General features: G+C 40.1%; 1 protein-coding gene and 1 long non-coding RNA gene across 2 annotated transcripts in view; both read right to left on the bottom strand.

Moving 5' to 3' along the window:
* Nucleotides 1–1,663: 1,663 nt before the first annotated feature.
* On the bottom strand, nucleotides 1,664–23,311 carry LOC131920495 (uncharacterized). Its single transcript, XR_009381658.1, has 8 exons — nucleotides 23,251–23,311; nucleotides 21,853–21,995; nucleotides 21,696–21,736; nucleotides 18,442–18,599; nucleotides 9,958–10,115; nucleotides 8,356–8,465; nucleotides 5,522–5,741; nucleotides 1,664–3,840 (listed from the first exon to the last, which is right to left on the bottom strand). It is a non-coding gene; the product is annotated as an uncharacterized LOC131920495 (long non-coding RNA).
* A 2-nt stretch (nucleotides 23,312–23,313) lies between these two features.
* Nucleotides 23,314–27,352, bottom strand: part of LOC131920458 (THO complex subunit 2-like) — a 4,821-nt gene continuing 782 nt past the window's right edge. The window contains exon 2 of the mRNA XM_059274785.1: nucleotides 23,314–27,348. Coding sequence (XP_059130768.1) covers nucleotides 23,585–27,348 — 3,764 coding nt within the window. The 3' untranslated portion in view covers nucleotides 23,314–23,584. The remainder of the gene's footprint in view (nucleotides 27,349–27,352) is intronic.

Raw genomic sequence — 27,352 nt, 5'->3', positions numbered from 1 at the left:
CTTTTCTAAGAGTTACAGCAGCTCAGTACAGTAATTCCATCTTCACCCTAGGGCACCTCTCCTAGGGAAAGCTAACTGAAAGTGCCTCTGTGGCTGAGAGTGAAGCTTCAGAGATGCTTGTTTGAACTAAGTTGAGTTGTTGCATCAAGGGGAGCTGCAACCAATTTTGGACTGCTCATATTTGGAATTGTTTGTCTAAAAGTCATTACAACTTGGACTGCTCAAACGGACTTCAGGATGGCTGATGAGCCAGGCCCTGATCTTGGGCTGTCAGTGAAACTGTAAGATGGTTACTAGAACTGACTTTTTTGAGCTTTTGCAAACCTCATAAATGAAAGTTTTGAGTTCACCTACAATTTTATCTGTGGTGACTCTTGATCCATGTACTCTCTATCTTGTTGGAAGAAAATGTAAATAGTTCTGTTAAGAGATCACTTTTGAATGTTTGCTAAAGTTTGCTAAGTGTAAATAGCCCTATAGTTTGTTTTTGAATGTAAGTTTGTAAGAATTGTAAATATGTAAATATTCATGCTAGAATTATGTTAATATGTTGATATTAATGAACCATAGTTTGTTGAAGCTAAGGGAGTCTTTTAAGTTTGATGTAGCTGCAACAGGAGTTTATTGATTTGATGCATTTGCATCAAGTTTTTTGATTTTAAAAAAGGGCTTGGTGCAGTTAAGGCTGTTATAGACATCTTAGACCCATTCAAAAAGGACATTCCATCTTGGTCATCCTCTACTCCTCTACTAGGGGGTGTGGCAGCTATAGGGATTGCTGTGCTTGTTCTAGCTACTTGCAAGTTCTTAGTAGGGGCCTGAGTATGAGTTGAGTTAAACTCTGTATTTTCCCCTGCCAGAGGCTGGTAGTCAGAGACCAGTAAGTCCTTCTTGCTAGCTGCCAACCTAAGACAGAGTATGCTTGATGGAAAGTGTATCTCCATGACGGGTAAGGCTGATTAGTGAAGAAGATGACCTAAGGCAGACACAGTCTATCTGAAGGGTCTGAGGGGCCCTTTAATTTATTAAGAAGGGGGAGCTGTAGAGACTCACAGAGGTTTCCTAGTGAGAACTTACTCAGGGTCCAGGAATCTGAGCTTGCTTTACTCAGCAGGGCTACATAGGGAAATGATTAGATCACGGGCATAGTTACCAAGTGTTTGGAAGGGTCTACAATTGGCTGTTCAGTGTGCTTTGATCTAGCAAGGGGGAGGTCTTTTGCCCCACCCCTTGGCATTGTTATAAAAAACACTTCTGAAGAGGCAAAAAGGACTGTTGGGTTTTGATTTAGGTACTCCTGAAGCTATCCTGTTTCTTTCTCCTCTTCGCTATCTTTTTATCTAAAAGTTTCTTATCCTTCTCTCCTAAAAAAATCTTTAAAAGGTGGGTGCTGGCCTTCCTCAAGCCACACTATTATCTACTCTCCCAAAAGAACTACCTACCCTTTAACTGTCTCAGGTACAGCTCTAAGGGATCAGAAGAGTAAAATACCCATATGACAGTTACATATAGTGCTAACTGGTTACAGCACTCGCTGTCATAAGCAGGCTTGTTTCATTGTGTGTCACCCCCACATACAGACATTTTCATAGTCTAGGCTATTATTAACATTTGCTAATAAAAGGAAAACTTACTCAATTACTTTTAGTTAGGAAATAGACAATTTTTCTGTTCATATAATCTAGTCTTTATTAAGTCAAGTGACCAGTATCACAAACTCTGAAACTCTTAATTGTGGAGATTTGAACAATTCACTTCCTAATTATACCAACTGAGGGCAAGGTACAGTAAAGGGATTAAACTTTATTCTTGACTCAAGAAGAAAAAAACCCAAACAAACCAAAAAACAAACAGATGGGGCTCATGGGTAATATGAAAGAAGGTTGTACAATCTTATAAGTATAATAAAACACAGTATATAATATGAATCATAAATACTCTCTAGGGACTGCAATGGATATGTGGTGCATGGTCAGTATACATGGATACCGCATAATGGCTACACTTCAAGTTGAAACTTGTTTTCATTTAACAACAGGGTACACATAATATATAAACTCAATATGCCTGGAACACAAACTTTACCACCTAGGAAGAAAGAACTTGTTCTGCATACTCAAAAAAGAGATAAGAGATGAAATCATATGAAGAACCTGTTTAAAAATCAGTATATTTTGTTCATTAACTGACTCTGAAAGACTTGTTGGCCCCTGTTTTCACTGGAGACAGGACTGACATAGTCTAGTAATCAAGTGAACACAAGAATGTAAGACACAACACTAAAAACAGGGTTTCTGAACTGGTTCTACAGCTGAGGGTAAACCACCAGCCCTGAACTGTATCTTTCATATCCCTTCAGATCTCAGAGAATCGTACTGTGTTGTGTGTTTGGAAAACAAAACCCTCTTATGAGAATAGATTTGTTACAAACAACATTAGTGAAAGCCTCCATCTTCTAATGAAAACAACTACTACTAATGCTAACTCTACCTGATGCTTTCTGACAATAGATGGGACTTGCAGCAAAAAAAACCCTTTTAATTAAAGCAAACTTTATTTGTATTACAAATTCTATTCTGACATACTGGACCAAGAATATATGAGACCGTGTGTCTGAAATACTATGAAATGAGTTTTGGTTTATGATTCATAATGAATTTCAAAACAGTCAAAGTATCTTTCTTAAACATTTGCTTAACTGAATATTTCACTGCACACTAAAGTAACATTTAATAAGTTGGTTCTACTAGATAGCTTTTAATATTGCGTTTCAAATAAATTGAGACATAAAAAAGAGATGAAAATATTCACACTAAACAAACTGTTGAATTAGTTTGTTTGAATTTAAATTGAATTTAAGGAACCATACAATTCTCCTTTGTTGTAGTTAGAGACACTATTTGGAGATTTTCTGGGGCCATTTTATAGAGTTAAAACAATATGAAAACCAAGTAATACAGTCAGTCCCACAAACATGAGAAAACCAAGTAATACAGTTAGTCCCAAAAGCTATGAGAAAGTAGACAAAACAAAAAACAAAGAAAAAAAACAAAACAAAACAGTGCAGTAAACATCTTAACTATTCATACAAACTCCAGCACAATGGGGACATGGCCACACTATGGTTTATCAGTATAGTTTAAAGTTTAGCAGTAGAGGACACCTGAAATGAACAACCACATAGTTCCATCAGCATGGGAAGAAATGCCCTCCTTTTCTTCTACACGCTGGCTAAAAACGGCAGTGCTGACTTGTGGCTGGAAGTGTACTCAGGAGTCCTTTATAGTTCAAGCTTTAAAAGCTACTTCATTGTCACCTGAAAAGAATTAGGCAGGGCAGCAATTGGGCGTACTTCTCAACATACTTTCCAGTTTTTTTGTCTTTTTTTTCTTGGTTCAATATTTCAAAATCTAGATCTGTTACATGAAGAAAAGTAGTTTTTGTTTCGTTTTGTTTTTAAATCTTCTTTCATCCATGGGTACAGTTTATGGAAAATAAAATCAAGTGCAGAAGATTAATAATTAGTTATAAAGACCAGCATCATATGATTATCAGGCATAAACAATATACTTGTACTTGTTATGGCAAATTCACTCAGGACCACACAGTGGATTACCACATGTGGATCCTGGCATCTCCATTTCCGTCTCCAACTTCTGGGTCCACTGTAGATTGGAAGGAGGTGAAGGACTTCTGGGGCAAGGCTGACTGCTGAGTTTCACTATCAACTGAAGATGATGGCCTGACTGGGACACTGTATCATCAGTTCCAATACTCCAACCATTTGTGCACTGCACCAGCAGTTCATCTGTTCCCTGTGACCTCACTGTCACCACCGGTCTGCCATTATTAAAATAAGAAGAAAAACAAGAACATGTTACCAGCCAGGTGATGCATACTCTCCTATATAGAAGTTGCCTTAGGAAATTTGGGACAAATAATGTTTATGGTTAGAAAAGACTGGAGAGGAACAGCAACTCATAGCAGTCCTTGGAGTCACAGGGTGACAAAGTGTGAGGGTATGAAGAGCCATGCTCTCACATTAACATGTGGTCTGTAGTCAGTAAAGGTTACAGAATGTAATTACTGGGATGTTTCATAGAATTAAGGGTTTCTGTTTCAGAGATGAAAAAATTGTGACAATGCAAATGAATGAAAACAACATTGCAACTGTCTGTAAAAGCATTTTAAAGCTATTTTTCTTTTTATTGAAAATAGTTTTTTTTCATACAATATATTCTGATTACTATCCCCCCACTCCCATCTGAATCCACACCCTTTCTGGCTCTCCTTAGAAAAGAAGTGTCTAAAGGATAGTAATAAAAAAACAAAGATAAGCAAACAGGAACAGGACAAAATAAGCAGAAGAAAAAAAGCCAAAGAAAAAGCACAAGAAACACAAAGACACACGCATTCGTACACACAAGACTCTCATAAAAATATACAACTGGAAGGCTACTATATTTGCAAAGAACTTGTAAAAAAACAATAAATGGCCATCTACTGTTGTAAGGTATCTACCAGAGAAGACTGCTCAGGCACAAGTTCAAGCCAATAGGTCTTTATTAGCCTGCTAGAGACTGCACTGGGTGTTCAGGACCAGCATTCAGTCCTGTGTAGTTGGGATTATCTCCAGTCCCGCTCAGACCCAAATAAACACACAGACACTTATATTATTTAAACTGTTTGGCCTAATGGCTCAGGCTTCTTGTTATCTAGTTCTTATATCTTAAATTAACCCATTTCTATTAATCTTTAAGTTGCCACATGGCTTGTGGCTTACTAGTACATCTTGCTTTTCATGGCAGCGGCAGCTGGCAGCGATTCCTCACTCAGCCTTCCACTTCGCTCTGTGTAAATAAAATGCTGATTGGCCAGTAGCCAGGCAGGAAGTATAGGCTGGACAAGCAAAGAAGTGAATTGTGGGAACAGGAAGGCTGAGAAGGGAACGCTGGCCTGCTGTCCAGGGAGCAACATGTAACAAGCACACAGGTAAAACCACAGAACACGTGGCAACATATAGATGAACAAAAATGGGTTGAGTTTTTAAGTGTAAGAGCTAGTTAGTGGTAGGCCTGAGCTAATGGCCAAGCAGTTTTAAATAATATTAGCCTGTGTGTGTTTACTTGGGTCTGAACAGCTGCAGGAGCCGGGTGGACACAGAAAACTTTCAGCTACAGTCCTGAGTCTTTCTAAGGGTGAGCTTTTAAGCACAAAACCACATCCTGAGTTGGCACACCCCAATTAGCCAGAAGCCAAGAAGCACAGTACATCTAGGAATTTTCCTAGCACTATGGACTTTGAGGGACTAAGTATTTGCTCTCCTTCTGGCAGGTGTTGCTGCCTACCTGCTGGGTTCCAAGGTCTGAATGGTATTTCCAACAGGGCATCAGTTGTGCTAAGGTCTGGGGCATGTAACGTTACTGATGGGAATGGGGCCTGCCCATCAGTTACTTTTCTTCAGTATTACCACAGAAAACTGTCACTAGCAAATAGACATGTAACAAAGCACTTTCCTCACCAACAGGCAGTTTTTAAGGGCATGGCCACAGCATCTAGCAGTCTTCCATGCCTCATGTCTCTTCAGTCTGGCCAGCTCCACGATCTCTAGCTGTATGATCAACATCTATGACTGGGACACCATGCTGCCAGTGCAATGCTCCATGCGTCTGTGTTCTCACTGGGCTGCAGGAAACGACAACTCAGAAGACCACACCACTCAGGGTTTGCTGCCATACTGTCTTTTGAAACAAACAAACAAACAAAACCCAGTAATGTTTTTCTGTTTAACAGTATGATCTGAAACACTTTCTAAGTGGCCTCAGCATTTAGATAAAAATTCATGGTCTGGTGGGTGAGAACTAAGGGCTAAATCTCTGCCAGTGAACATGGTATCTGAAGTCTTCAAATGTATGCACATCCATACAGTCAGACACTACATTAAAAAAAATTTCAAATAAAACTTTTTATACGTCAAGTTTTTGTGGCTACAAAGATATTCATTTAGAGTGCTAATTTTTAAAGAATAGTGACATTAAAAAGTCAATACATATAAAATTGCTTAAGGGGTTGGGAATTTAACTCAGTGGTAGAGCGCTTGCCTAGCAAGCGCAAGGCCCTAGGTTCGGTTCTCAGCTCCAGGGGGGAAATTTGTTTAAATATATTGTTTATCTACACAAATAGGATTCTAAGGTTATACCAGAAATATACTATAAGAAAATATTTAAGGAAACAGAATTATGCTCACAATGTATTTTAAGTAAACAAAGCAGTGTAACATGAATCTTAAAAGGTTTTATTAATTAAAAAAATCCAGAGCTGGGTATTGGGGTGAATGCTGAAAAGAACAGAGAAACAGAATCAGCAACAGCTAACCTCACCTCGCCAATTCCTCAGTTGATCTCATTTCCTCAAACTGGAAGCCTCTAGTCCTCATCTGAATAGATCTCAACTGAACTGCCACTCAAAAGCTCTAGTTCCTGGTCCTCATGCCTTATATACCTTTCTGCTTCCTGCCATCACTTCCTGGGATTAAAGGTGTGTGTCACCATACCTGGCTGTTTCCAGTGTAGCTTTGAACTCACAGAGATATGGATGGATCTCTGCTTCCAGAATGCTAGGATTAAAGGTGTGTGTGCCACCATTTTCTGGCCTCTGTATCTAGTGGCTGTTCTGTTCTCTGACCCCAGATAAGTTTATTAGTGTTCACAATATATTGGGGAACATAGTATCACCACAAAGCAGTATGAAAATAATGTTCTCTTATCTGATTACTTTGTATAAAAATATTACATAAATGCCTTAAAAACATGAATTGAAGACTTCTTTACTAGACCATGAGATGTCTGTTGTCTTCCCATTGAAACAACTACAACTGCCCAAAGTTTTATTTTTTTAAAAAGTTGTGTGTGCTGTGTACATACATGTGTGTAAATAGGTCAGGTGTGACTGACTGCGTGTGTACATGCATTCAGAAGCCACGGGTCACTGTGAAGCATCTTCCTCTACTGCTGTCTGCCTTCTTCCCTGAGAAAAGATCTCTCACTAACCCTGAACTTGTTATGTGGCTGGCTGGGGCTGCCAGCGAGCCCTGGCATCTGCCCACTGCATCACGCTGCCTGTACTGGGTTACAGTGTATGCACCACATGCCTAGCTTTCATTTTGTTGTTGGGAATCTGAACTCAGGTTCTCATGCCTGTCTATTCAGGAAGCACTGTACTTACCAAGTCAAGTCTGCAACCCTTAAAGGTGTTCTTTTTTAAAAAAAAAATAATTTATTTATATTTTATAGACATTGGTGTTTTGCCTGCATGTGTCTATGTGAGGATGCCAGATCCTCTGGAAAAGGAGTTACAGACAGTTGTGAGCTGCCATGTGGGTTCTGGGTATTGAACCTAGGTCCTTTGGAAGAGCAGCCAGTGCTCTTAACTACTGAGCCATCTCTCAAGCCCCATCTAGTTTTTAAGAACCCATTTTTACAAAATTTTATGAAAACAAAAATTTCAATGCCTTAAAATTTTTAAGGTCATATAGCAAAACCAAACCAACAAAACCAGGCAAACCCAGCTTAACTCTCTCCTAGCCTTCCTTCTAGGTCATCTCCATTCCTGTGTGTCAGCTGCCTATCCCTAGAAACACTTTAACAGGGACCCTCAGTAGTCACACTGGGCTGGGACTCAGGAGATTCTCACTATCCTTCCTGTCCTCCATTAAAGTCTCTCCTGACTTACTTAGTCCTGGAGCAGCCTGCTTTCAGGAGCCCCTCCTCCTACTCTAACACTACTCACTGGGACCATTTCTGGGTGTGGACCCAGGGCTCCCCTAGCCCTTTATCCCTGTCTTTGTCCTGCTGCAGCCTGAGTGCAGAAGCCCACCATCTGACCAAAGCTCCACTCCCTGGGGATTCAGCCTTTTGGTGCAGACCTCATGCCCCAGCATTAGCCCTAACTACGTTCAGCCTTTCCTCCTAGCCCATCTCCATTTCCTTTTGCCACCCACTGACCTGCAGCTCTCTATACTAGGGACCCCACAACCACCCAGCCTAGGATCCAGAGGGGACATACGTAATCACCACCATCTAAAAAAGACAAAAGCAATTATCAACACCAAGAAAAACTTCAAACATCATTAACTCCAGAAGTGCAAAGAAACACAAACACAAATAGCCAAGACAATACACCTCCACCAGAAGCTAGTAATTATATTACAGCGGGTCCTGAGAACTACAATATAGCTGAAGCACTAGGCAAAAAACCCTATTGTAACTGAAGTACTGACAAGACAAACACTGCATGCAAAACCCAGTTTCCTTCAGAAGCTGAGACAGGAGTAGAGGAGGATGGGAAGTGGACTACCAATCACGGTGGGCCCTCCGCACTAGACTCCGACTTCATTCTGCTGAAGATCATGCTCAGTGTCTGGTGTCAAGCCTGGCCATGCTCTGTGACGACTGCCAAGGTCCTTCCTAGAGATGATTAAGACAGAGACCAGCTCATTAGTATCCCTGATTTAAACAAAACAGTCCTATGCAGGGGCAAAGGAGAGCGGGTGAATAGAGGCCAGTTCTCCCCTCACAGCATGTTTCAGAAAGATATCCAACTCCAAACAAAAGTGCTTTTCTAAGAGCACCTAGGTCAGCAACACCCTTGTCACCAAGAATCTATCTTTAGAATTGGGCACTTTCTGGAGCAGAAGGGAGGCCCTAGGTTGATAATAGCACTGAAAAGAAGAAAACCAAAAGACATTTTTACAAGGCAGTGTAGGACTGTACCAGGGACTTTAAAGGGCACAATTTTGCAGCATGAACTGAGTAATCAAGGCGGGCAAGTTCTTTTTTAAGAAGATACTAGAGAGAGTTATGATAACAACTGCCAATTACTTGCATGCAGCAAATGCTGCTTCTTGTCAGTCCTAGTAAGGAGTCTCTAGTGCTTAGTGAATACAACCAATACACCAGGGACACAACTTTGATGACCTAATGGTGAACTACTAAAAATATCACTCAATGCTTTGCAAAGGACCTTTCCAAATTTACTGACTATGGAAACAATGCTGGTACTCTTAAAGGATGACTTCTCACATAAACTAAGTCTTAAATGTGAGATTACACACACACACTGCCTAAATTAAGCTAAATAGCTTAATAAAAAAAAACTTACTTAATGTAAAATAGTTAAGTGTTAGGCTGGGGCTTGGAGTGGTGGCACACGCCTTTAATCCCATCAGTTGGGAGGCAGAGGCAGGCGGCTCTCCATGAGTTTGAGACAAACCTGGTCTATGTAGCAAGTTTCAGGCCAACCAGAAGTATATAGTGAGACTGTCTCAATCATGATGCCACACAAAAAAATGTTAAGTTGGAACAGACCAAGAGAATCAAAGTTTTTTTAATGACTTTGAAAATAATTTCCATTTATTATGAGATTTAAAGTAGTCATGTATATTCTTTCTAAGCTGTCACTACACATGTGAAATATGAACTGAATAAGTTAAAATAAAGTACCTTACTCTTGACAAGCAAATAATTCACTAAATACTACTCCTGATACCCTAGCTCTAATTTGCCTTGTTAATTCAAAACCATAAAATACGGAAGAAGAGAGGAAAAGGAGAATGAAGTCATGCTAGCAAGTGACAATGATGGCACTAACAGCACTTTCTGCTGCTGAGCAAATCCCCATTGAAGGCACCTTTACAAATACGCACCTGTAACTCTCTTTTAAAAAGCATTGAATAAACATATATAGTAACTTGGATAAATGAAAAACCATGGGAGAAGCACAGAATTAAGGCTCAAAACTGTGACTCAATGAAAAATAAATTATCTCTACATTTTCTGAAATAAACACATTTCTCCCTACTATCTTGATTTCTATTTGAAAGATGGAATATGTGCATCAGAGACATATTGGGAATGCAATGACAATTAAATTTTTCTATGTGATTTGATAGAGACTTACATGTATTCTTGGAAGGCACTTAAGTCATCCAACTGAGTGCCAATGATGAGCCATGCCAACTGAGAGTATGCCAAGGAAACAGTGAAGAACATAATGGCACATCATGACACGGTTGTAAGAGCTGGCTCATGGTCTTGTTAGAACATGAATTTCAAGAGCTGCTAAAGAGAAGGACAATATTAGCAGATGAATGGACAATACAATGTAGTCTAAGCACACACCTGAATATAACTCCACCATTAACAGGAAAGATGTGACTTTAATGTATGGTTCTAGATGATGCATTTAGATTTACTCAACTCACAGGAAATAATAGTGAGTACAGAGGCTGGCACAAGGAAAGGATGAAAACCTGTGACTAGCATATATGATTTCATGTTAGGATTACGGGAAAGTATGGTAATGCACTGGTGATTGTTGACCACCACGATGAACGTAGTTAATGTCACTGAATGGCTTAAAATATGGACAATGTAAGTTTTGCTATATTTACTATATTTATTTATATTTACTATAATAACAGAAGAGTTACAACATGCTTGTTTTCCTTATCCAACCACTAACATCTATCCTCTTGCTCAAACAGTATTTTTTGAGTGGCTACCTTGTGCGAGGAACTGTTGCCATGTGAATTTCCCTCTGGCCTCTTCCCTGAAAGAAGGGATCCTTCCCCTACATTTCTAGGTACAGAATCTATTCCTTTCTTCAACTTCACATTTTCTTTCTTTTCTTTCTCTACATCCTTTTTCCTCACTTGCTTACTTTACTATGAAGTAAAATTCAGATGGTTCCCAGTGTTAGTCTAAGGCTCCGGGCTCAGAGAACATACTAATGGCCTCTTACTGCATGTGTTAAACAAAATGTGTAGGGTTTTATCTAACAAGAATCCAAATAACAGAAGCTGCCACATTCATAGGAGAGGAATGGTCACAGCATACCTGATGTAAAATATGGAGCAGCTTTGCACTGCCACCTTCTGAGTTACTTGAAAAAGAAAAAAATATTGAATCATATATGTTACCTCAACCCAGAAAAAAAAATACAGTGATAGAAACTATATTGTATAAGTGTACTCTCAGTATGCAGATGCACGAAGATGAGCAAAGAACTTCAATTACCCTGAAAAGAAAAAAAAAAATCCCTCCATTGCTGTGGGATGTATGGCAAATGTGTTGGTAATTAATCAATAAAACACTGATTGGCCGTTGGCTAGGCAGGAAGTATAGGCGGGGCAAGGAGGAGAATAAAGCTGGGAAGTGGAAGGCTGAGTCAGAGAGACACTGCCAGCCGCCACCATGACAACCAGCTTGTGAAGATGCCGGTAAGCCACGAGCCATGTGGCAAGGCATAGATTAATGGAAATGAATTAATTTAAGCTATAAGAACAGTTAGCAAGAAGCCTGCCACGGCCATACAGTTTGAAAGCAATATAAGTCTCTGTGTTTACTTGGTCGGGTCTGAGTGGCTGTGGGACTGGCAGGTGAGAGAGATTTGCCCTGACTGTGGGCCAGGCAGGAAAACTCTAGCTACACTCCATCCTCAATATCTGGTATATATATTACATAGTTACTACTGTAAGTAGAGAATAAAAACATGAACTTTATTGCAATATAAAAGTAGTAGGACTCATTTTTCCCCACCAATGTATGAACTCTATAGTTGACCATGATACTTATCCAATAGCATTTATGAGAGTCAGTCACTCAAAAGGGAATTACTAAGCAGTAAAACAAATCTGCTGGATGTGTACAAGGCTGTTTGCATGCATTTGTGCATGTATGTATGTGTGCCTGCATTCACATGCACGGGAGGTGATTCTATAACAAACTTAAGCATGCTGTCTTTGTCACCTTCATGTAAATCAATTTCTACTTATTTCCTTTTTTTTTTTTTAAAGATTAGCTTTAGTTGTGTGTATGAGCGTTTTGTCTGCACATATGTCTGTGTGCAACATACATGCAGTAGCCAGAGGTCAGCGGAGGCGCCAGAAGAACTGGAGTTACAGATGGTTTTAAGGTGCCATGTGGTACTGGAAATTGAACCTGGGTCCTCTAGAAGAGCAGCCAGTGCTCTTATCCACTGAGCCATCTCTTCAGCCCCTTCTATTTGCTAAATATCATCTTCATTTCTGTTTTTTTCTTTTTAAATTCTTATTTTTCTTTACTTTCTGACTTTCACACATCTGCTCTTCTCTTTCTTCACCAAATAAAGAGACAGTTATGTGTACAGAAGCTAAATCACACTAGCTTCTGAAGGGTAAGCTGTTAGGATCATTATTGCTACTAATGCTGATGTAATGCAAGACATAGCCACAAAGTTCTCTTTCATAGCCTATGTGTTCATTCTCTCCCAGGTGAACAGTAAACTTACATCATATTTTAATTATGTGTATGGAGAGGCCACAGCATGTGAGGCGGTAAGAGGACAACTTGTGGGAGCCCTTTCTGTTCTTCATCATGTGGGTCTTGGGGACTAGACTCAGGCTGTGAGGCTTGGCAGAAAAAGCATCTACCCACTCAGATACCTCACCAACCTCATATTATCTGTGTCAAAAAGATTTAATGGAAAATTATTCATAATCTATTTACAGGGTCACATGAATTTTAGAAAGTGGGCGGAGGCAAGAATCACTGTCAAGAGGACAGCAAATAGAAGAAAAAAATGTCAACAGAGTAATGCAGAATTTCCCACAATTTCAAGGGGTCATTTTTTAGGACAGGGAGCATAGACACAAAATAATATGTGGCAAGATACACAAACCAAATATTTAAGCAGTAAACAATCAGGCACACTTATACATCCAAATGTATAACATGGTGTAACAAAAGGTCTGAAATTATCCAAGAAAAGTTTATAAAAATTAGTCTTTCCACAAGACCTCTGGAAGCAAGTGAGTTATGACAATGCTTAGTTAAGTGACTTAGCTGAGGGGAAAATAAGATGAATGTCTATCAGAAGCCGGAGATACAACATCTGAAAGATGTCTTTCTCTGACACCATCATTCTCCCTTATGCTTTCTGGCTTCTCATACAGAAATCCTTGATGGATCTAACAATTTCTGTTCCCTGTGACATTCTACACTATGTCTCCTATAAAAAATATTCCATGCTGTTTCTTCTTGCTCTAATTTTACACTTTTTCACTCAAATATTAATTTTTATTATCAGTTGAAAAAATTAATTTTGTCTCATATGTTAAGATAAATATGAGCTCATGAGTTATTCTCATGATCAGTATGGTTGAGAGGGTACTGTAAACACCATGCATGTCATACTCAGAAAGGTTTCTTGTAGTGGTATTGTGTTCCCCTATTGTGCACTCTAATAAACTGATCTGGGGTCACAGAACAGAACAGCCACAATAATAAACATAGAGGATAGGCAGTGGTAGCACACGCCTTTAATCGTAGCATTCCAGAGACAGAGATCTACCTGTATCTCTGTGTGTTCAAGGATACAGCCAAGCATGGTGACTCACGCCTTTAATCCCAAGAAGTGAGCCTTTAATCCCAGGGAGTGATGGCAGAAAGCAGAAAGATATATAAGGCATGAAAACCAGAAACTAGTAGTATTTGGCTGGTTAAGCTTTCAGGCTTTGGAGCAGCAGTTCAGCTGAGAGCCATTCGGATGAGGACTCAGAAGCTTCCAGTCTGAGGAAACAGGATCAGCTGAGGAACTGGCGAGGTGAGGTTGTTGGGGTTTGTTCTGCTTCTCTGATCTTCCAGCATTCACCCTAATACCTGGCCTCAGGTTTGATTTTATTAACAAGACTCTTTAAGATTCATGCAACAGTTTCTTACAAAAATGAGAGTACTCACAGAAGTTGAAATAACTAAAATTTTGAATATAAACATTCACAATGATGAACCAGAAACTGTAATTAACATGCTTTTATAATACAGTACAGCTTTGAGTATTGTTCTCCAACCTATCATGATGATCAAAATATCCAAGCAATTACATAAATTCCTGATAGTATAGTTTGAGAATCTAAATTTTCAGTATGTCTTCCACCACATAGTGAAGGATAAAGAAACAGAAGAAAATCTCACAGGCTGCCAAGAAGAAATCAAACGCTGTGATGTAGCAGATCACTTAAACCATGCTGCCTGGCAATTCAACCAATAATCTACATTAAAATTAAACCACAACAGTGCACAGGCAGAATCAGGAAAGCCAGTCCATCTATTGTCCTTCCACTACAAGGGAAAATAGACGAGATCTCCATAAGCAAAATGGGGTGAAGGGTGGGCAATGGAGGGTAGGGCATGGGGGATGGGAACAGAAAGGAATGGGATGGTTGAGCTGGAACAGGGATGGAGTGGGAAAGCAATGAGAACGATACCATGATGGAGGGAGATACCATGGGGATAGAGAGAAACCTGGTGCTACGGAAGTTGCCAGGAATCCCCAAGGATGGCACCAGCCTGGGCTACTAGAAATAGTGGAGAAGGTGCCTGAACTGAACTGGCTTGCTCCAGTAATCAGACTGGTGAATACCCTAACTGTCACTAAATAGCTTTTCTCCAGTGACTGATGGAGGCAGATGCAGAGATCCACAGCCAAACACAGGCAGAGCTCCAGGAGTCCAGTTGGTGAGAAAAGAGGGATTTTATGAGCAAGTGCATCAGGATCATGATGGGGAAACCTGCAGAGATGACCAAACCAAACTAGTGGGAACTCATGAAAGTTGGATCAATGGCTGTAGAGCCTGCATGGGAATGGACTAGGCCCTCTGCATGGCAAGACAATTGTGTAGCTTGATTTGCTTGGGGGGCCCCCTGGTGGTAGAATCAGAATTCATCCCTGGTGCATGAGGGGGCTTTCTGGAGCCCACTACCTATGATGGGACATCTTGTGCAGCCTTGAGACAGGGAGAAGGGCTTGGACTTGCCTCTACTGGATGTGCCTCCCCCTGAGAGGCCTTGCCTTCTTGTGGGGGGGGAATGGGTTGGTCGGTTGTGGGGGGGAAGGCTGGGGGAGAGGGAGGAGGGAAGAGGGGGGATCTCTGATTGGTGTGTAAAATGAAAACAAAATTTTCTTCACAAAAAAAAAAAAAAGAAAGAAAAGAAAAAAAGCAATAACAAAAACCTGCTACCACAAGTTACATCAACCTGTTAAAAAATAATGTTGATCATCATCACTAGTTCCATGTAGGAGCATGGGCTATGAAAGAAGACTTCGTAAGACCATCTACCCCAAAGTATTATTTCCTTCTTAGGATATGCATAGAACCTAAGATAAACACATACACACACATATAAACATATGTATATATCTTAGGTCATAAAATACACGTGTGTGTATATATTTAATTCTTTGATTACTGTATAATTTTTAAATAAAAAAAATTCATCAACAAATAAGCCTTTCTAAGAGCTGGATGGCATTCTACACTATGAGAAAACACAAGCCTTGGACTGAAGAATAGCATATAAGGTATTAGGCTACACTGTGGCATCTCTGAACACTGTCTTAGTAGATCCTCCTCCACCTTCATCTCCTGCAGCCCCTGCTTCCCTCGACCTTCCTTAATGCCCCAATTTCATGTCCCATGTGTGCTTCAGCAGCACTCCAACCCTCACTTCTTAGGGACTGGACCAGTCACTCAGTTACATCACATCATATTACAAGTGCAGAGTTGGCCTTGGGATAGTTTTCTCCCCTTCCCAGGGCTTTACAGACCACAGTACTCAGAACCTGCTGTGGTCTGAAATACTGTTTACAGCCACACTGATGGCACTGATCTTGTGTGTTTACTATAACTGGAAGACTTTTCTTGACAAGTTCCCACTGGAGAGATGTCATACTGAGAAAGTAAAATGATACACTTAATGGCATCATCTTATTAGCAAAATAAAACGCCCAGCTGCATAATTTGAAAGTTTCTAAATTTAACAGTCAATATTACCACTGCCTCCATTTCGGGACAAGTGGCCACACCTGGAGGCTGGCCTTTCAGAATTCATGTAAGCTCTAACACCAGCAATCAAGACAAGAACTGTGGTAAATGAGAATTCCTCTCCTTTGTCAAATCTTCCATTCTTTACTAGTTAACTTTTGAAGTGTATTTTCAACAGAGCAATACTGAAAAAGCATTACCTTGTGACAGCCTCAGAGTGAACTCAAGAGAAGAAAGTGATCTATGCATCTTAAGATGTGGCTCTGAATCTGTCAACTGCATCCAGAAACCAAGAAAACTGTAAAGTCATGGAGGAACTGCCTTGATTATGTCCATCATTAAAATCTTGGGAGTGAAAGATATACTCAAGACATTCTATTGACTTTTAATTGTCACTTACCTGCCTATCATTCTCCTGTCCTGTTTTTCACAGGAATCATTAGAAAAAGCTTGACAGTAATTACAATGCACTTTGATTCATCTTAGTTACAACTGGCCAGAGCTGAGTTTGTGAAATTAAAGCAGAACTGAGTTTAATGTAGAAAATTATGACAAAGTATACATATATATTGTGAGACTGTATTGAATGGTAATGTATGTGTAATCCATGTGACTGATCTTCCAGTGTTGCAACATGATACTCAGTGTGAACTGTGAACCTTCCTTGCTCTGCTTGACATTTTGTTCTACAGTAGATGCACTGTTTATCGAAAGTACTACACAGTTTATTTTGTTTACTGTTCACCATCCATCTCATTCTTGCTTAAAGCAAGCTGTGTAGGTAAGGGTCTGTGTTTCCCACTGATATGTCCCAAGAGCCAAAAACAGTACCTGTACAAATACTTTGTGTGAGAAATACAGGATCAATGCATCAGCAAATAAGAGTTCCCAGAGAAGCTAGTGAAGTGTGTCTATTTCCTTACTGTTTCCCAGAGTGGTCACGGTAGCATCATCAAAGTTTTTGAAAGAACTTTGTGTCTTGGGAGATTCTTAAGCATGGGCAAGCAACTGGGAACCAACCAGGCCCCTGAATTCTCTGACTGATCTGAAAGTGTGGCTGTCAACTGTGAATGGAAAAAGGAGGGAAAGGAGAAAGGAGTCATGAAAAACAATGATGAACATACTGATTACCCCAGTAATGGTTAAAGGCAGTTGCTAGGGGTAGGGATGGGGGTTGGGAAGGGGTGCTTTTTCTAGAAAGCTTACAGAATTGGGATGAATTTACACTGGATTAAGGTTCTTTTGAGCATCTGTATGTTCATGTGTGTGGGTGCATGCAGAAGCTAAAGGTCTATCTTGGATGTCACTCTTCAGTGCCCTCCCCACCCCCACCCCAGTGTTAGGATTACAAGTGTGTGCTACTATGCCTAGCTGTGACCCTGAACTTGGGCCAACATGCTTCCTCAGTAAGCACTTTACCAGCTGAACTAGCTCTCCTCTATTTAAAATGTTGTTGTTTTGTTTTGATTGATTGACTGGGACTGTTTCATGTAGACTGGGCTGGCCTTAGATATGCTAAGTAGCTGAGGACTGAGGATTATGCTAAACTTCTAATCTCCTGCCTTCACTTCCCAAGGATAGCATCACAGGCACAGACCACCAAAACCCATTTAAGTGGTCCTGGGGAATCAAGCCAGGTTTTGTGCATGCTAGGCAAGCACTCTATCAACTGAGCTACATCTCCAGCACCCTGGAATTAAAGTCCTCTATAAATCATAATATTCTTCTATCCGTTTGTCAAATACTCTTATCCCATCAATCTGTAGCTTCAACTCTTACCTCGCTATCAGCCTGGACCCTTAGTATCCTTTGTCGATGTAGTGGCAGGAAGGGTATTTTTCCCTAGTCCATATTCAGAATAGGACATGTCTAGACAACTGGTTAGAAATAGGAAGGCCATAAGCCTGCAGTACACACCTGACCCACAGAACAGGTTGATGTTGGTGTTGTACAATGAAAAGTCACTAAAAGTTGACTAGGTTTCTTGATCCAGCCAGATGTTTTCCAAAGCCAGCAATGTGGGCAGCTGGTTCCTCCCTGCTTCTTGACACATTCAGGTAATAAACAGCCTGCTCCACTGCAACTGTTCTCCAGTGGTGACTCTCGTTCTCTTCTTCCACTCTACACAATTCCACTTGTGTAGATCCAACTAATTTAAAAGGACAAACAACAAACACAACCCCCAAAACAAAAACAGGCAACAGAAACAGTAAAATCATCAGAACATTTGTGTCTTGTGTCAATTACAGGCACTAGTTTCCTCGTAAAATAAGGTATTTAACATAAATTTTTTCACTCTGGGTAAGCACACATGATGATTCTTACTGAATCCTCAGCGTTACTTCAGAAATGAAGGTCCTGAGATTTAGTATGTCAATTTAGTCCCTAAAAGTATGAAGAACCCACACAAGGATGTCTGTTCACAGAGCCTGTGCAGTTGAATCTCAGTTCCAAGGCTGCCTTCCCTGGTGTGTGACTCAGGGACTAGATGACACAATGTCCCCAGTAAAAATTACAGAGAACAGAGAAAGGAGTTTCGTTTTCAGCCTTTGTGTTTTCATATGAAATATAATGGTACTCACCTTAGAGGCATTCTGTGAGGAAGAGGAGATACTCTATATTTGAACAGGGTCTGGCACATAGTAGGAGCTGTACAAATTTCTCTTATCAATGATGTGAGATGAAGTAGCACATTGGAAAAGGCACCACAGATTGAGGACATGCTCATGCTCTGTAGGAACTAGGAAAAGGAGTGTTAGAAGAATCAATACCATCATTAACATGGAAACTACAGCTTTTGAGATCATTTAGTACCTTTTCTCTAAAACTAACTTTTGCTAAATTTCTGTCTAAACAACACTAAATAGAGTGTATACTGAGTAGTTGACATAATCTGGTCATCAAAAATATGTATACTGTGATATAATTCAGATAGTTTCCATAAAATAATCTAGATAACCTCGCAGAATCAAGATACATGGTTAAAAAGAGGACTTTGGGCTGGGCGGTGGTGGCGCGCGCCTTTAATCCCAGCACTCGGGAGGCAGAGGCAGGCGGATCTTTGTGAGTTCGAGGCCAGCCTGGACTATAGAGTGAGGTCCAGGAAAGGCGCAAAGCTACACAGAGTAACCTTGTCTCGAAAAAAAAAAAAAAAAAAAAAAAAAAAAGAGGACTTTGGCCACAATGCTTGCTCAGGGCCAATATAGCAAGAGGATACCAGGAGGCCCACTCTGAAACAGCCTGAGTGTTCAAAACTTCTTTGGATTGTCTTCAGTAATTGTAAGAATACATACCTTCATCTAATGCACAAGGTATTTAAAGCATTGGTATCAAAATGGACAAGCTCCTGCAGATATGCCCATGTACAAATATACACTCATTATCATTAAGCTTTGATATCAGACAAGTCCTCACCAGCTCACACTTTAAGTGATTTTAATAGAAACATGTTATAGAGGGAAGGTGGCAGATGAGAGCTACCCAGTGCAGTCCTTCAGACGAAGACTGACACAAAGGAGGATGGCTACAGGGACAGGAGGGCAGTACAGAAAGAAAGGGTAGTACACAATTAAGACAGAATTTGGTAGTGAGAGGCACTTTGTATTTGTAGAAGAAAAAACATCCTATTTTGACACCTGGTGACAGGGTAGGTGGGGAAGAATCTTCCTCAATGGAGTCTTAGGCAAAAAAAAAAAAAAAAAAGAAAGAAAGAAAACCTTGACAATAGACAGACACAGAATCTGGGGCTGCAAAAACAGTTTATGAGAAGTGTGATCTCCACAGAGAGTAAACACCAAGAAGGCATTCCCTGCACTTTCTAGCTTGTGAGCCAAGGTGGCGAACCATATCCAGAGGGTAAACACTCATCAAACTCTACAGCTGGAGCAGGGAGAATCAGTGGTCCACCTGTTTTTCTGCCCTAAGCCCCAAGCCAACTGGGTAAGAGACCACACTGAGAACCATAGGCCCAGGAACCTGGTTTTGATTTGAACTGGACACAGGTCCATGGGACAGACATAGTGGATCAAATGAATGAAAATGTGGATCAAACTGAGAAACACTGCCAGACCTCTAAGAAGAGGAACAAATCTAGCCACATGTGGGTAACAAACGAAGGCTCAGTGTGCATGGAGTGCAAATTGCTTTGGTTCATCACCTCACCCACTCTTAGTGCTCAGAGTAACCTGATGGAAACAGAGCACTATTCAGCCATTCTCATACTCATGTGCGTAAAGGGAGAGCATCTCTAGTGAGAGGGACACTCCAACTGTCTGAATTCTGTTGCCTGGAGTAGCTTGGAGGCCGCTAGTGCAATCACTGCACTGTGGATCTGCTGGGGATCAGTGCCATACATTCAGCCCATGTTTTGACTCAGGCACTCCAAGTAGGTAAGGCAGGGCTGGACTCAGCCTTCATATATAGTTCTGTCTGGGCCTGAGAGATAAAATGACCCAGGTCCCTCATTACATTTATTAAAATTTCAAACTGAGAAGACTATGAGGGGAAACCCTAGCTTTTATCTAGATTTTAAAGGAAACCTTGGAGGAATAGATGATCGGGGTTGGAATCCCTGCAGGCAGCCCCGAAGAGAGTGGCACAACATATAAAGCTGCGAGAGCATAGCTGAGGCTTCAACTGAAGGTCCAGAACTTGGACATGCCAGGAATGTGGACCGCATGTTAAGAAAAGCTGTGGGCAATGTGGGCAATGAGCAGAGCCCACAGATGAGGCCACACGGGCTTTAAAGAACACTATTGTGAAGAAGGCAGCTATGACCTCCTCTAAGGTTCTACAATCTCACTACCACAGGGGGCACCATACTCCAGATGGTTCTGGTCTTACTCTGGTCCAGTCATTTTTGCTATTCTTCTACTATTCTCTTTTGTAATGGGATGTTTACTCTGTGCCATTCTATCATGGAAGAATGTAACACATTTTTGAGTTTCACAGAGGTAAACCTTTGCTTTGAGTCTGAGGCTTTGGACTTTTGAACAGTACTTGAACTGGCACACTTGGAGATAACAATTTATTTTTGCATTATAATATTGGCACGAGTGTTTTGAGGGCCAGAGGTGGAATGCTGCAGTTGGGATATCAATGGTCTCCCCAAAGGACTCATATACTCAAGACTTGGTCACACACCTTATGCAGTGTTCAGAGGAGCTTTGGGAATGTGACTCAGTCAAGTGGTCTCTTTGCCTTTATCAATATATTAATCTATTAGATGAAAAAACATCTACGTACCCCATGCAGCGAAACTTGTATTTGAAAGAGCAGACTTCAAGCCAAAATTATTCAGATGAGATTAAGGTTGGTAAACACGATTAAAGGTATCAATCCTTTCAAGATCTGGTGTACTATGTTAAGTTCTTTAATAACTAGGAAAAGGACTGAATTGAATTTACAACTGAAGATTCTAAAAGCTCTGCCAGGCACTGTTTTGGGAATTGGTGGTACATGCCATAATCTTATGCAAAAATATAGTAATGAACTAACATAGAACAATCTGTCATTTTTATATCTCACATAGTAGGAGAGTTTCAGTCAATATTTGCTAAATCATTAAATAGAGTGAATAATAAAATAGAATAAAGGAGAATGGCTGCCACAAACATACACAAAATACCTTTCTCTCATTCCCTATAGTTAACCACCCTGTATCTAAACTGCCTAACTTATAAATAGCATTGGTGCTCACCTTCTAAGTTTGCTATGGAGAGATTAAATAGGTAGTGAGTCTCTGGAAGACCTAAATAGTTGCAAGGCACCTGCCAGACTTCCTGTAACTGGGACTCTATCACCCTCTGAAGGTAGAGCAGTAATGTCCACAACTTACCATAGCCCATTTCTTATATACTGGTAAATGCACAGCAGGTCCTAAAGAAACATAGAAATGATACCTAAATTATTCTTAATCTTGTACATTGAATTTAACACACCAAATGAACAATTTTCAGGGAAAAATGAGTACTTTCAAAGTCATTTTCCAGTACCTTCCAGAAGTCCTCCAGTCTAGAAAATACGGTTTTTTTTTTCCCCACCAAATGAACAATTTTCAGGGGAAAATGAGTGCTTTCAAAGTCATTTTCAAATATTTTCCAGAAGTCCTCCATTGAAGAAAAGAGGATTTTTCCCCCTACGAAGATACAATTTTAAGTGGTATTAAAATGCAGTATTTGCTGTATTACAAAAATTACTATAAAACATGTTGACTCAATTATACTCTATAGTTCTTATATGAATGGTGATATAAATTCAACACATAATCATTAGTGCATGGTGCACAATTTCGATTTGTTTAATGTTCTCATTCAAATTTCAAATTAATATTAAAGGTAGTTAATTTTTATTGATGAAAATACTACACTCACATATTTCTTAAAACCAGAGCTAAATGGCCCTTAGAAAGACCTCACACTCACACGAAATACTGATCATTTATGTACCATTTCTACATAGCAGTCATACTATATATAACCTTGGTGTCACCCACTGTAACTATGGCTACACTACTGTTTAAATTACAATTTTCATACTTAAAAATTACTATTCCTGTCCATCAATGAATGGATAAGCAAAGCATAAAGCCATAAAAAGGAATGGATTATTAGTACACATTAGACATGGAGGTATAAAAGAACCCATACACAAAAGCCACACTATTTCATGATTCCATTTATGTTATGCCCCAAATTGGCAAACCCACAGGCAGAAACTCTATCAGCAGTTCCCAGAGGCTGAGCAAGAGTCATTTAAAAGTGGACACCAACACACCTGGGGCTTCTTCTGCAGATGAGAGAAATCTGAGACTAGACAGTGATTTCAGAATGTGATGAACATGCTAAAGATCACTGAACTCTGTACTCTTTTTTAAAAGGGTGAATTAATCTCAATTTCAAATTAAAAAATAATGTTCCAGTAAAGATCACAGTGTCCATGGCTGTGATTAGGAGCCTAAGAAGCAAGTTCTCTAAGATGAAGAGGTCATATCAGGAGAATTTCTGGGCAAGGGAAATTAAAACATGTTCATTATATTTAATTTAGTGTGTGTGTAGGTCAGAGAACAATCTGTGTGAACCAGAGTTCTCTCCCTCCATCACGGGGGTACCAGAGATCCAATTCAGTCTTTGGGCTTGGTGGCAAGTACCTTAACCCACTGAGTCATCCTACAGGCTTGGTAAGGGAAAATGTAATGACATATTTAAGAGCACACTGAAGGAAAACACTGCTGTTGTGATTTATACATGTAAGAAAGATCTTTCCAACAAACAAATTAAAATTTTTGCAAGAAGCCAAAATTGTCAGGTAACAATCATTCCAATGTTGTATTTTACACACAAATGCAGCCTTCCCTATACCAAAGCATCCAGCCTAGGAAACAACCAACTTACCTTTATTAAGGATGATCTAAGACTCAGCTGGTGAAAATTTCATAGATGCTGTTTCTAGTTGTTTCAAGAAAAAAATGTACGCACAGGGATCTTGCTGCAAGAAACTGCCCGGAGGTGAAAATAATGGTCTGAAAACCAGTGACTTTGCAATGTCTCAAGAGGATGGTGATGCATATTCATCTTCTGACTTAAAGCAGATTCTCATAAGATGGACAGCACCAAGAGCTCTTAATTAAAGAAGATATTGTTTTGAGAGTGACACAGAGCTCTGGCATCCTCTGCAGGGAAACCTTTAGCTCAGAGGCCTGCCCACACTCTTGGCTGAAAGTCTTCATTATCTGTGCTTGTCTGAGGACTTATGATGCTTCTTTTCTTCCTTATCTCCAGAACTGTCCCATTTCTCTTTCTTTTCTACCTTTTCTTTATCATGTCCAGACTCCTTTTTCCCACTGGATATTTTATCCATCTTTTCAGGTTTAAATGAATCACCTTTTTCTTTGCCTGAGGACTTTGACTTATTTTTTTCCTTGTCTTTCTCATTTGGATAAGGAGACTCACAGGGAATTTCACTTTTGTGTTTTGAAACCGCCAATATTCCATTTTCATCCTTCCGCCTTTTGATTAAGTCTAGGGGCACTTCCCGGTCATTGTTTGAATAATCCCTTTTCCGCTCTTTCCTGTCCTTTTCGTCTTTCTTCTCTCTTTCTCTGGATCTTTCCCTTGACTTGTCCAAATCTTTCTTGTCTGTTTCTCTCTCCTTACTCTTGCACAATGGCGGAAGAGTGTGGTTGATGTAGAGCTTTGCTGAAGACTCCTTGAGTTTGACCAGACTGTCCTTTATTGTGGAAGAATGGGATGGAGAAGGGTGGGAATCAACCTTTCGACGTTTTTCTCTTTCGGGCTCTGCAGTATCTGTTCGGGAAACAGGGGATTTCAAGGACCCAGAAACTGGTGTTTTTTCCCCTCCTTTAACAGTTTCTTTTGATTTCATTTCCTTTGCTAAATCTCTTTCTCTTGATGGTTCTTTCTCTTTTTCTCTTTCTTGAGTGGATTTTGATTCTACATTGGGGACGATGATCCTGAACTTCTCATCTTTAGCTTTTTCCTCTTTCTTTAATTTTTCCTTATCTTTGTCAGATTTAGGCATTCTTTCCTTGGTATCTCTTATTTTCTCATCTTTACTTGGCTGCTCTTCCTTGGGTTTTTCTTTATTGTCTTTACCAAGTACCCTAGCCTCTGGAATAACAGCTGGGGGCTTCTCTTTTTTCTCTTTTTCTTTCTCTTTCCCCTTTTCTTTGTCATTTTCCTTAACAGCTTTGGTGTTAGAGCCACTAATTCCATTATTTGAATTCCCTTTTGGTATGGCGCTAGAAGCTTTATTAACAGCTTTCACACCACACTGAGACCTTTCCCGTGACTTGTCAGCCTCTTCAATACTGCTCTCATCTGACTTAGATGTACTTCCTATGGATGATGGCAGCCCACTACAAGGCCCATTTTGTACACTTGTAGCAGCATTTCTTGGAGGAGGATCTTTGTGATGAAATTCATTTTCAGGTATCATGTATGTCTTTCTGCTTTTCAGCTGCCCAGAGTAGACCATTGCTAGTGCATACAGGTCTGGCTTCTTTTCTTTCTCTTCTTGGCAGATCTTATGCACTCTTCTTTCCAAAGCCTGACCCAGATTTAAAACTTTGGGGTACCATGGCAGTATTTTTGTTAGCACAATCAAGATATTCCTGATATGAGTATATTCACCCGTCTCAAGGCAATGTACCGATGCCTTGGTTAGTTTATAATGCCATTTATGTACAACATGTCGAAAATTCTCATAATCTAACTGATCAGCTTTATTTCCACCATCAAATCCAGTTGCTCGTAATATAGTAAGGAATCCTGGATAGTTTCCACATTCCTTCTCATAGGTGGATCTGTCGCTATGCCACCGAGTCACAGTCTCTAACATGCAGCAAAGAAATCTCCCGTATCGACTAGCTTCATTTTCAGTAAAGCTAGCAACCATGTAAATTATGTCAGAAAAAACTCGGTCATAGCAGAGAAGTGTGGAGAAATTTGGAGTCTTTTGTTGATGGACCAACTCAACAAAATGAGCACAGTAAACAGAATCAATTGCTGAAAAAATACATCGAGGAAATATACACAACTGGAGAAACTTCGTGATGGTCTCATTTTTAGTGGATTTTGCTAAGAGCCAGTTGTCCTTTTCCAATTTCAGTCTCTGTAGCACTCGCTGTACATGCTCCATCTGTTTCTTTTCTTCTTCAAGAAGCTTGTCCTGGAGGGCAGTACAGCGCTCTTTCTCTTTTTTCTTTTTATTCAGAGGCATTTCTTGATTGTCGTCAATTGCTTTCATCTGGATCTTGAGTTTATTGACCTCTCGTTCATAGCTGGTGTGTGGAACTGCAAGGTCATACATTGTGAGAGACCAGAATGTGGTATAGAACTGAGGGCTGATGTCTTCCCAGACTTTGGAAAAGTGTAAGGAGACCACTGCTTCATGGACAGGAGCCATCACCATCTCACATGATGTAATGTACTTATGAACTTTATGTTGCTGTTTACTTCCCTTTTCTGATTTCTTAAGTTCATCATACTTAGATGAAATATGGTGTGCATACATTGGCCGAGACAGAAAAAATGCTGCATCATGGGGTGTATGAAATTCATTACAAAGCACATCAATTGAAGGTACTCTCTTTATGTAGTCATCTGTGCTTAAATTTGATGCTAAAAATCCACCAAACTGTACCAAAGTATCATGACACTGGTCATACAGCTTTCCTACAAGTTTCAAATGTTTCTCTCCACCTTCCTGAAAGATCACCCCATTCCTCTGCTGAGCCATAAGCAAACAAAGAGGAAGGGCAAGATCATGGTCTAGTAGTGCATCCTTCAATCTCTGAGAGGATTTTTTAGTGTTTCTTATCTGGCCAAAATATCCACCCTCCGCTTTCAGCTGCTCCCCACCAGTCATAGCCTCTAGCTGCTCCATTGTCATTTCTTCTGTAACTTCTATTCCTGCCATCTTTTGAACCACTTCTTTCAATATAAGCAGGTCAAAACTTTTGCCTGCCTTTAATTGATTGGCTACATACTGAAGAAGACCAGCAAGATCAATTGGGTATTTACGAAAAACCGCACCACAGAAACTAGCCAGACTCTGAAGCCAGCTTGAGATGGTTGTGTCGTCATGTTTCATTCTTTCTTTTTCTGGATTAGCTAATGCCTCGATGATACAGTAGGCCAAAACATCATAATTCAACGCAGTGAGATACTTCAATGAGTCTACCACAGGTGTTATTAAGTTATCATACTTCTGTATTTGTGACAAGACATAATCAAACAAAATGGTTGGATTGCTGTGGCTCAGTTTCCCAATCTGTCTTCCTGAAGGCTTCACGTTTTCCTTGGTTAGACGCTTCATGATGTACTTGGCTCTGTCTACTGTATGGGCTTTAACTTTTACTAAAAGTGGGTGATTGTGGTAAGTCTCATTCTTCCACTGGCCATATAAGCGGTATCTATGCTGATAAGGAAATGTCTTAAACATTCCCCATAGTTCCTCTGACATACACGCATTGCAATCCATCAAAGAAAGAGACGGAAGCAGTACCTGATCAGTAACACTAAGCAAACAACTAAAGATAACTTCCATTTTCTCTTTATTTTCTTGTTTCCCATCAGACTGAAATTCCTTCATAAATGACTTGCCTATGCGCACAACCTTTGCAAATAAGATGGGATCATGGGAAAGGTGAGGACCAAGATAACAGAACATACTGAATACGTCTCTCCTTAAGTCCTCAAAGCTCTCTGCCTGCTTTGGTGACTTCTTGCTTTGTAAAGCATTGACAGGTGAGCCTTTAGCACCTTTAGGAACACCAACTCTTCGGTAAAGAGGTTCAATAGTTACGTGTATAAGATTGCAAATAGCAAGGGCTATTACTTTATGTGATGCTGCATAGTACGGAGGCATCCGATCCATAATACTCTGTGCATGCTGCCAATCACCAATAGTTAACAAGGCTTCCAACAAACCAAGTTTTTGATTGTCAGGTGCCTTCTCTACTTTATCATCTTT

The sequence above is a fragment of the Peromyscus eremicus genome, chromosome 10 (assembly GCF_949786415.1).
Source record: "Peromyscus eremicus chromosome 10, PerEre_H2_v1, whole genome shotgun sequence".
Lineage (NCBI taxonomy): Eukaryota > Metazoa > Chordata > Mammalia > Rodentia > Cricetidae > Peromyscus > Peromyscus eremicus.
The sequence above is the reverse complement of the archived record's forward strand: the minus strand, read 5'-3'. Positions and strand labels throughout refer to the sequence as shown.